The 11,374-nt window shown below is 40.7% G+C and overlaps 1 protein-coding gene across 1 annotated transcript; it reads right to left on the bottom strand.

Moving 5' to 3' along the window:
* Positions 1 to 718: 718 nt before the first annotated feature.
* On the bottom strand, positions 719 to 10,443 carry LOC129109317 (solute carrier family 45 member 4-like). Its single transcript, XM_054621346.1, is given in 13 exon segments — positions 719 to 3,013; positions 3,323 to 3,391; positions 3,694 to 3,824; positions 3,971 to 4,051; positions 4,136 to 4,235; positions 4,595 to 4,714; positions 4,899 to 4,937; positions 4,940 to 5,146; positions 5,245 to 5,388; positions 5,621 to 6,303; positions 6,543 to 6,722; positions 6,806 to 6,994; positions 9,854 to 10,443. Coding segments are annotated over 13 exon segments (2,466 nt in total). The 5' UTR covers positions 10,077 to 10,443; the 3' UTR covers positions 719 to 2,713.
* Positions 10,444 to 11,374: the final 931 nt, after the last annotated feature.

Here is an 11,374-nt window from a genome sequence, read left to right as displayed (position 1 = left end):
AGTGATTGCCATAAAAACAGACACAGGTGAAGGTGCATTCATTTTCTTTTTTCAAATAATTGGTACAAAAATAACTTGTTCACATTGTACAAAAGTCTGTGAATCTGGAAAAAGAAACAAAAGTCACTTAAAACACACCAGTATTATTAATAGAGTATCATCATAAAAGTCTTAGCATTTTTATAAAATCAAAGCAATGTCAATAAACCAGAGGCCTGTTCCAAGAAACTCTTATTCCGGTTCAGTACAGTAGTTTGTCACTAAAAATGTACTTTGTGAGATGAAAATATCTCTGAAACATTTAGACCAGCTGAAGTTTAATTACCCATTGTAACATAATGAAACATAAAAGGAATGGAAGCTGTAGAGAAAACATGAGACTTTGGTCCACCTGCTGGTTTACTTCTGGTCCTCTGATAAAACAGTTAAAAAATAAAGTTTATATGCCTACAGATCCCATCAAGGAATATTCCTGTTCTATTTTGAATAACAATGATTTGTCATAATGCAAATGCAAAAGTTTTTCTTTTACAAGTACCTCAAATTGCTTGGAAAACATACTAGCAAAATATAAAAACGAACAATAGTATGTACCCGAAAACACTGAGAAAAAATTCCCAAAGGACACAATGGACACAAACACACACACACACACACACACACACACACACACACACACACACACACACACACACACACACACACACACACACACACACACACACACACACACACACACACACACACACACACACACTCTAACAGCACATCTGCTTTACTATTTACAGGGAAATTACCGGTAGTTAATAATTATATTATTTTGTATTCATTTTTTTAACATTTTCCCTTCATTATCTGATGCATAAAAGCCATAGAATTAGGAAGTTCCCTTTGTAGTGATTGTAAATCAGAATACACCATTCAGTCATGGCAGGCAAAGCCTTGGCATGACTAGCAGGAAAACATACACTCGACATCTTGCCCTCAGTGAGGTCATAAAAGTTAACCCCTTCTTGCTGTGAAACACAAAATCTGTGCAATGTGTCCACAAGAGTTTCCACCATTGTTACCTCTGAGTTAGACAATCATTTAAAGAAGAAAGTGAACTGAGAAGGTCCAGTGTTTCTCTTTAAGATTCATTTGCTCATTACACGTCGGCCAAAAGGAATTTCTAGTTTGCATAGATCTGTAGTTGGCCTTGCATAGACGTGATCCTCTCTACCATTCAATATGCAGCATGATATTGATTATATGACAACAAACCTCCCCAATTAAATACTAATACTCTTATTAGTGAGCTTAAGGCTGCTCTGTGCATTTACACTCACTCCCATAATCAGGAGTGATAAGGTTCTACCTAAGATGTACCTTCAAAGAGGATATACTATGCTGTTTCATTAAATAGTGCACACTGCACTCTGCAGATATGTTAAGCTGTGTAGGGACTGTTTTAACATTCTCTGGCATGCTGCTTAATGTTCACAATCCTCCACAGACTCTCTGCTAACCCTCGTCTGCTGTTCTCTGTAAACTGAAGCCTGGCAGTATGGGAGCTATTTATCTTCTCATTTGTCCTTTCTGTACAGCAAGACAGTTTTACAATTACAACATGATCAGCATGGCACACTTAACTAATGTGGGCTAATGGAATTACATTGTTCTAATGACGGAGCCTTTCTATCCAAAAATCAAAACTACATGTCAACTACATATGAGAAACATGTCATGATGTTTCCCATTTCCTCTGTACTTGGAATGTATATTTCAAACCCTTTTTTTTTTTCCATTAGAAAGCAAAACAAATGCCAGCCTCTATTACAGATCCTGCTGTGGCCCAACACCACTTAAGGTCAAACTTGAGCGAACATGAGGACACTGGCATTTACAGTGTAAATTCACAGGCAATGCAAAATCTGGCTTTATTGGCACAGATTTTGCATTGCAATTTGAATAAAAGCAACAGATAACAGATCCGTCCGCAGACTCAAACATGCATTCTCACAGCTTCTGGCTTAATTTCTTAACAAAAGTATGATAAAATGTTTTTTGTGTATCATGGCATGAAAGAACAGCTGTTTCTGTACAGGCAAGAAAGAAAAAAAACATATTAAAAAGGCACTTCTAACTGCGCACAAGCTTGCTATGCGTTTCTAAAATAACAATATGATATCAAGTATGCATGAAGAGACTGGAACAAATATTAACAATTGTATTCAGTCAACATGTTATGCAGAGGTACACAATTTTACAGCACTATGGTTGTCGATTAAGTAGTTATGGAGCAGCTTCTGTGAAGTAAAATATCACACATTACGTAATAATAAAAAATACGTAAAAAAAGAAATTCTGCAGCATCAGTGTGACAATACTGTTCAGGAGTGAGACAAAGTGCTCTGTGTGCTTCCCGTTGGTGTTTTTTGCAATAAAAGCTCACATTTGTTTCAGTAGTCTGAGCTAAGTTAGTTTGAACAGTCTCACCTAGTCACTATCATGTGGGTCCTTGTGTTTTAACGGCTTACTTCTATCCATCTAGCCATCTACACAGTTATTTGTTTTAGGGTTGAGGTAGCAATTAAGAAGAAGGGGTTTAGGTCGAACTTTGTGCCATCTTTTGTCATCTTTTCTCCTTCAGATAAGCACAGGCATTTGGTACAATCCACACATGTTGTGGTGTGTGCTTAGTGAGAAGAAACCTAAACAATTCTTTACATGCTCAGGCAACAGCGTGATTCTCTGTCTTCTTCAAAATATCTTCATCTGTGATGTTCAGCAGAGCCAACCTCTGGTCACTGGTCCTTCCTCCGTTTTGGTCTGAATCTCCATTTATACCCGTCAGGCTCAGGTCCTGCTCTGAGCTGCTGGGCTCCATATCAGGATAAATGACGAGGAAACAGGCTGTGAGGAAGCCAAGGAAGGAGCCTCCAGAGGCCACTGCAGGAATTACACGCACACTGCCAACCGCGTCTACCACAGCACCAAGGGCCGATGCAACCAGAATCTGGCTGATATAGACCTGGGAATGAAACAGGATAGAATGATTCAATATAATACTATACACTGTAATGACACTCATGCTTTCCATAGATTATTATCATCACCCCTAGACTAGAAAGCACCTTAATATTACACACATTTGGAAAGCACATCATGTTACATGTTACTCACACACCGTAAACCACCGAGTCTCTGGATCGGTTCAAAAAGAATAAGAATGTGTCCCGTTTGGGTGTTGCCCATTTCAAAAGCAAAATCTTTCTTGGTTGGATGCCGCTGGAAGTCAGTTTAAGTTTAGAGCTGATGGGGGAAAAGAATAAATGCTCACCTGGCAGGACAAGATAGCGCAGTCAATACCGAAACCCCTTCTAGTGTTTTCTGGACTGTGATGAATGTACTGAGGAGAAGAACAGTAGAGTAAAGAGTCACATCCATCACACATGGCACAGATGTGTGTACGTTTTCATGATTTAGGTGAAGTGATGAGATACAGAACAAATACAGTATTAGTGTGCAAACACTGAGTGACTGACTCAACTAGTTTAAATGTTGACCCATTAGAGGGTTTTGTTAATTGCAAGACTATATGACACTGTACTATATCACAAAAACTATAAAACATGCACATGCTCCTGTCTGACGTTTTATTGCGTATCGCCAGTGTGTTCAGATACGTGTGTGTACCGTTTGTGCACATACCTCTTTGATTTCATGATACTGCCCGAGTAGTGCATAGGGACAGTAGGAGATACTCATGGAGATGATGCCCATGCTACTGATCATCACCATGGTAACATAAACATTAGGGAAGATTGCCATGACAGCGGTTCCTAAGGTTAAAAGAGATTAAAGCTGTTTAAATGCAGTACATTTCACTTTATTCTGCATACCCATCAAGACAATCTCAAACTGCTCCCAAATCGACTGTACTTCACTCCATTATTGTCTGCTGTTTTATTTTATTGTGGCAACTGACCTATTGAGAATCCCAGGGTTCCAACAATGTAGATAATCTTAATGCTCAGGTCAAAATTATCCAGGTACTTCTGAAGGATTGCTGAGTGGAGTGAGGGAAATACAACAGTTAGGGGGATTTCAATTCAAAATGAATGAAATAGAACAGTGTTTTTTGTTTTTTTACCAGAGCAAACAGCAGCAGTAGCAGCATAGACCACCAGGCCCCAGCAGCCCATCTGGACTCCTCTGTGGTAGTTAAGTAGCTCCGTGGAATTGGCTGGTGCCTGAAAATAAGTGGGAAAATGTCAGCAATGTAATGGTACACTTGACTTGACAAATGGACAACTGACATTGTAGTGTTTATATTTGGCATACACATCCGTGTAGCATGCTGGGGAGTGCTGAAAGTTTTGGAGAAAAAATCTAATTCTGATTATTTCGACTGATATTGAACTTTTATTTTATCATTCTCATTTTCATTGAAAAACACATGAAAATGAATACTAAGAGACTTTTGTGCTGCGTTTATACATGTGTGTTCCTTACTGTGTGGTCTCCATAGTTTATAAAATGAAGTCAATTAGCACAACAGATTTCAACCAATGGGACACACTAGTGCATGAGGGTGCGTTTGTGTGTTTACCGTGGGGTCTCCGTGGTAGATGACTTGCCCCATGAAATCAGTGTAAAACACAGCTTCAGCTATAATGGAGAACCATGTGAGGAGGTGGCACACACACAATCTCCACAGCTGCCTTGGCATCTACCGAGGACAGAAAAGAGGAATCAAGACTAGCAAGTGAACATGAAAGAAATTCCACACAAAATGTTAGTTAGTTTAGTTTAGCAACAATACACCTAAAACATTTTTGTAAATGTGATGCAGTGCAACAGTAAAATAGGAAGAAAAAAACAAAACATCAATATTAAAGACTTTTGCAATTTACCTTCAACATGGATAGCCAGAGCAGGCGAACAGTTGTACCCTTGTCAGCTCCCCCTCACTGCTGGAGCCCTCGGATGACAGACTGCTAGCTGACAGCTGCAACTCGCGCCTATCTGCACGCCGATGGAGCTCACTTAGGTCGTTGAGACTGTGGGAGGTGGTAATTGGCCGAGAGCTCCATGGTGTTGCTTTTCGCAGCCGATAGCGCTGCGATCCCACTCGTCCGTAGTAGGAGAAAGTGAAGGAGGGCTAAAGAGTAAAAAAAATAAAAAACAGCATCAACCTTTTCACATTTCCACAATGACTATTATAAAAAGTTATTTAAAACTTGGAACATCCAATCGTACCTGTCTGTAGAAGGTGTGTGGGTGTGGTCGTGATGAAACTGAGGTGTTGGAGGGGCGGCTTGGCAACATAGAGGAGGCGTGGCCTTTCATCGAATTGCAGTAGTCAGAAGAGGAGAAGCCAGAATCGACACCATTGCCCTTGACCTGCTGGGACATGAGAGAGGCCCAGACATACATATTAAAAGGCACAAAGGGAAACTCATAACATGGGACAAAATATCTGAAACACAGTGTTTCCTGTCTCTTAATAGTTCCATATATATTGCCAATTGAAGAGTAGGGAAATAATCACATATCAAATGACTTGAAAGCTGCCTTGATGACATTTGTTTCTGTTCTGGCAACACAAATAACACTTCGTAACAGCTGAATTCACCCGTGTTTTCAGATGCGAGTCCTCTGAACCAGAACTGATCCGAAGCAGAGAAGGAGTGCCGTTTGTTGGACCCTTAAGATCAGGCCGGTCTGGATTTGTAGGCTCTAAAACCACCATCCCATCAGAAATAGCAGGTTGTCCCCCTGAAGGAGACGAGGACCCAATATCGTCGTTTGATGGCTTGAAAGCATCGTCTAGCTCTCCGTCTGTCTTTTGTAGAAAGTGTTGCAACTGCGGCAGGAAACGTTGTGCGTCTGGGTCGAGGTCAGAATCCAACTCGATTGTAGCATCTGCCATGGCTAAGACTGAATCGCTTTTACTCCGCACACGCTCCACAGCAAGGAAGTCCATTTCTCCTTCCTCATCATCTGATTCTTTGTCCTCTCTGGACGGGGCTCGGACCGAAGCATCCTCCTCTGTAATCACATCAAGTAAAAGTGGCGTGTGGCCAACAGGCCTGAAAGACAACTGGCTTGTAGACTCCCCGCTTGCCGTATCTTTCAGCTGGTTGGAAGGAGCGAAAGGTCGCTCAGGGATACTGAGCATGTGCAGTGTGACTGAGATAATGAAGATGATGCCTGCGAACAAGAAGAGGACTTGTTCCTGGGATTTAAATGCTTGACCCAGAGCTGTGCCAGTCCAGTCTAGACCACCCAGCATGTAGCCCACTGCTCCGCCGAGCCCTGAGGAGACAGGTATAGACACGCAGAATCACAAGTCAGTGGAAAAGTACAAGAAGCCGCAAACTGTACTGACTATGAATGTAAAACAATTTTAAAACTCACATTCTGACAAATAATTTGTACAATTAATGCACTACTTAAGTATCTGCTAAATAATAGCTGCTATTTACAGAGGTCAATGTGGACTGTGTGTGTGTGTCTGTGTGTGTGTGTGTGTGTGTGTCCATATCAAGTCTTACCAGCAGAGAAGGCATGAATATTCAAGGCCATATCTTGCTCGTCAGTGTCGGCAACGTCGAGAAGGTAAGCTCTGATTGGTCCCTCAGAGGCATCCGCGCTGAAGTCCAGCACCACCACACCTAATACAGTAAGGACGATGCCAATTGGCTGGCTGCTGGGACTGTCACCAACGGAAAGGCCTAACAGAACACCACAAAGGATATACAGATGGGGTTAAACAGTCACGGTAATGGGTTGATCTCCTTCGAAACCTTCTACTCACCTATTGACGATCCATTTAAGAACAGCGCCACTCCCAGCAGCACACCCACACACAGGGCCAGAATGAATGGTCTTCTCCGGCCCCATCGCAGAGTACATCGGTCACTGGCTGAGCCGATCACGGGTGTGAAGAGGAGACCCAGGATAGGACTGAGGAACCAAGTTAAGCTGTAATATTGCTCAGGAAGACCTAGAAAGTGCACACAAATAAAATTATTCAAGACTTAAATACAAGTCAAAGTATACGTTTGTTGGACAAGGTGAAACCAGTTTTTGAAGTTCCATTTTTAGGAAAGACTTTATAGGAAACATTGCTTTACCTCACATGTGCCTCTGTGTTATTAAAGTTGACATCGTGGCTAAATAACATACTGTATTTTGCTTAATTGTCTGGTTTCACAATATTATTCCTTTGAAATCTTGCCAGTATTTCTTAAACAATGACAGCTTAATGACATTAAAAACATTGGAGGACACTAAAACAGGAATGTAAATAGTAAAACATGTCACATGCAGAAAAGGTAAAACACTTAATACGTAGAGTTTTTGTTCAGGCAGAAAACATGCTTTGCTGCATCTAATATGGTTTGTCTGTTGTGTATATATTTCTGATAAGGCCAGATCCATGGTATTTTATGCTGATTTTCAAAAATATTCTAGTGTGTTTTCATTGAGTGTAATCTGATTTACTAGTGTTTTTTATTTGAAATTTAACTGGGACTACTTAACTACTGCCTGAAGAAATGAAATAATGAGCTCCAATGTACTTTGTAATAAATAACAAATGCATGAGGCTTTGTTTTGTCCTGCCAACTTGGTACAAATTTTGCAATAAGCCAAACTACTCATGTTTTCATTTTTTCTCCACAACAAAAGGTGAAAGTTTTCCTATGCTCCATTGTTTAAAAAAAAAAAAAGCATAGCACATGACAGCTCTGCATGCATAGCTGAAGATCCACTAGTTATCTTAAGTAGCTTCCTTTACCAACAGCTGTTAGGGTGGCAGGAACAGTGCAGATAATGGTAGCCTGCTACAACACAGACAGAAATATGTATCGCCACCAGTTGACCTTCATGAGACAGAACTGGGCTACAGCTTGCACTGAAATCACTATAATGTAGCTATTTCAGTATCAATGTGGTTTGAATTTTTTTTTACTGACTTGGCCCAGATATATGTGATGTTAATGGGAGGCAATGTAGTGCTGTCAGTCTGGTTAAAATAAAAAAACAACTGTCTCTGCTAGATGACAATATCCTGATTTTCCACCCCTTATAAAGAAGTGGTCTCAGTGTAAAAACATGATGTATTCAAATTCAGTCAGCTGGTTGTGTGAGCTGACTGGTTCTCACAGGAACAACATGTTACCCATGCTGCCTTGCTCTGCTCCTGCCTTCGCTCTCCCTTAAGTCAACAACTCGGCAGATGACTTATTGCAGTAGGAAAAATGTTGCTCTCTGTCTGTTTTTTCCAATTGCTTCTCACTCTCTCTCTGTCTGGTAAGGGGACTACAACAACACTTGACTTTGTACCCTGGATAGTTTTTGACCTCTAGTAACACTATAAAGCAGTATTTTTAATCAGTGGGTCACAGTTTTGTTTTTTGTCATACATGCTCGGATGAGAATGCACAACGAGTAAGCACATGCTCAGGCAAGTGATGTGATACAATTTCCAAACAGCGGTTTCATATTATTTTACGGATTGACAGATGTGTCAATAAGCTTGTATGCAGCAATGCTCCAGCAAAAGCAGGAAAGATGAAGACTGCTAGATGGTAAACATTGATGCAAACAATTAATTAGGGCAGAGATGTTTTAAATATATGTTGTTTTAGACCTCAAGGACAAACATTGTGTTTTGAGTAACACTGTGTGAAGACAAAAAGGCAAAGCTGAAAAAATATCCTGCTTGAGTACAATTTAGGAATGCTTCAGTATTTTGCAGAGGCTGACAGCTCAGTCACACTTGAGGCTGTTCGGATTGGAGTTAAGCCTTTTCTGTCAGTTGATGGATGTTGGTGGCATTTCATTAATATATCTTATTGTGTCATTCTCCACAATGTGGAAACAGGACATCATATTCTACTCTGTAGTAAAATGAGTCAACACAGGAAGTAGGAAGTACCAGTACTCAAAAGAACAGAATTAATTCAGATCCTTCTTTGAGATGGCCTGCAATTTGCTATATATTTATTATTGCTAAACTAATGCTTCTTTGCACAAGGATTTAAATTATTTTAATTGGTGTTCAAGATCCATCCCAAAACAGAAGTGTGACTGTTCAACTACTTCATACAGCTCACTCTGAAGGCCTTGGGCTCCAAAGGAAGACATACTGTAAATTATACATTAATCTTCAAATGTAGCATACTATGTATTTTTCACAGAGATTACTGGTATAGTAACCAAGCTAAACTGGACACCTAAAAAGTGCTATCAAAAACACCCTAAATGCGGTTTGCTTGAATGTTTTTTTAAACATAATCTTTCTTACAATATTGTGAATAGGGAGGAAAACAGGGAGACTAAAATGTGCTGTGTTACACATTCTTGTCATACCTAGCCTGGGGTAAATGCCTTTGTTCCATTTCTGCTATGGTGGCAAACCTGACATCGAACTACATAGCCCGCGGTTGGCTACTGCTGGGCAGACAGGTTACATGACACGGGGGTGAAGACAGGGGAATCGATAGACCCAGTCTGGCTAATGACAGCTGATTCCACTGTGTTGACACTCTGGGTCAGCCATATCCTGACACTAACCAGGTGGACACTGCCACAGATATATCATTAAAATAACTGTCGAGGTAAATGGAATGTGCCATGTTTGTTATGAACAGGTTGTTCTGTTAATGTCTGTGTCCCATACCTATCACAGCTAGGTGCACAGAATGTATTTAATAAAACACAAAGGGCAAATTCCAACGCGGCCAGTATTGCTGAATTTTCATATGTAGATATCTACGAGACAGTGACATCACTACATTTGTTTAAGCGAGAGAAGAACAAGAGTGTGTCTGTATGTGACTGTAATGCGTCTCCTTACCTATCTGCAGCAGCACGGGCGTCACCAGGGCTGTTTCCATGGCGTAGCAGAACTCGCGTCCAAACATGACTGCCCCATGCATTACCCAGCGATGCAGAGGGATCCGTGGAACCCTGCGCTCTGCCTCTAATTCCTTCTCGCTCTCACTGTCTTCTGTTTCTTCTTTGGATTTCCTCCTCTCTGGAAGGCCCGAAGCCACCCTCTCCTCTGCCTCGCCTCCCATTACAGTCTGCTAATGGGTTGATTTTGTTTGATGGTTGGTTTATATAAGTGTATTACACTTATTGCTACTATTTCCTATATATGTACGCAGAACTGCACTATGTTATTATATGCTGATACAACATGCAATGTCCAGGGTCTTGATCACTCACTGTTTAAGAGAAGCCGAAGATATCCAGAAAGATTAATCAGAGAGCATCTCTACTGGTCAGATCACTGTAGATTCAAATAATTGCTTAACATCGAGGAGGAAGGAATCATCATTAATGAGACTACAATGTCCAAAAACGATGTGGAAAAAATATATTCCATATATTTTGTCACATTGCTAAGATGCTGGCGAGTCACCAGTCGTACAGCCCAGGAGCTCAGTGGGAGAGCGATTGTGTGCCTCGCTGTTGCTTGTAGATTCTAAATTCAGGAAAAGCAGAGAAGTTTGGTGTAGCTCCAGAGGTATGTAGAGGGGAGGAGCACGGAACAGCAGAGGAGGTGGGAGAAGGGTGGGTGGCAACATGTGTGTTGTGGGATCCAGTAACTTTGTTCGTGGTAAGCCGTGAGAAGAGTTGGAAGAGGTCTGTGAATCTGTTTGCTGTGGCTGGTCAGTGTGTGTGGGAGGTTGAGTGCATGCAGTGTTTGAATTGTGTAAGGTAAGAGTGTTGCTCAGCAGAAGTCCCTGTGTGCATGTAAGCGCACTTCCTGGCAACTCGCAGGCGAGGCATGTGGAAACTTCTTGGCAGAGACCCACTGAGTGACACAGCAACCTGCAGAAAAACAAGCACTAGCTAGAGAGAAAGCTAAAGCTGTAAAATATTACAAGCATTGCATCACTTATTTCTAGATTTTTTTTTTTAATATTCTACAGATACTGACAGATAAGATTGACAAAGCACATGTTTATATTACTTTTTTTCAGTAGGGTATCAAAGGCCAAGTACTATAAAGCTCCAATGTGTAAAACATTTTTTTCAGTTTGGTCACATGATGGGTAACCAAAAATCATCTTGGCTTCAGAAAAAATGCTGCACTGCCCCAATGAAGCACACTGGCCATCAATTAAGACTCATTATATATATATATAACTTAACATGCTATTACACATGTCTAACATTCTGTCTATGAGGGGTTTAATAATCGATTAGACATTATGGAACAAAATAAAAGGAACAAAGGACGAAGCAATTTCGCCACACCTTAACTTTCTGTGATTACTATCAAGGTTGATTTATCAGAGGCATGAACAAAAGCCACAGTAAAATAAAATCAACCCCTGTTGCAACACCAAAGCGGTTGCGTATATTG

Source organism: Anoplopoma fimbria, chromosome 20 (genome assembly GCF_027596085.1).
Source record: "Anoplopoma fimbria isolate UVic2021 breed Golden Eagle Sablefish chromosome 20, Afim_UVic_2022, whole genome shotgun sequence".
Lineage (NCBI taxonomy): Eukaryota > Metazoa > Chordata > Actinopteri > Perciformes > Anoplopomatidae > Anoplopoma > Anoplopoma fimbria.
Note: the sequence above shows the minus strand (reverse complement) of the source record. Positions and strands in the feature narration are given on the sequence as shown.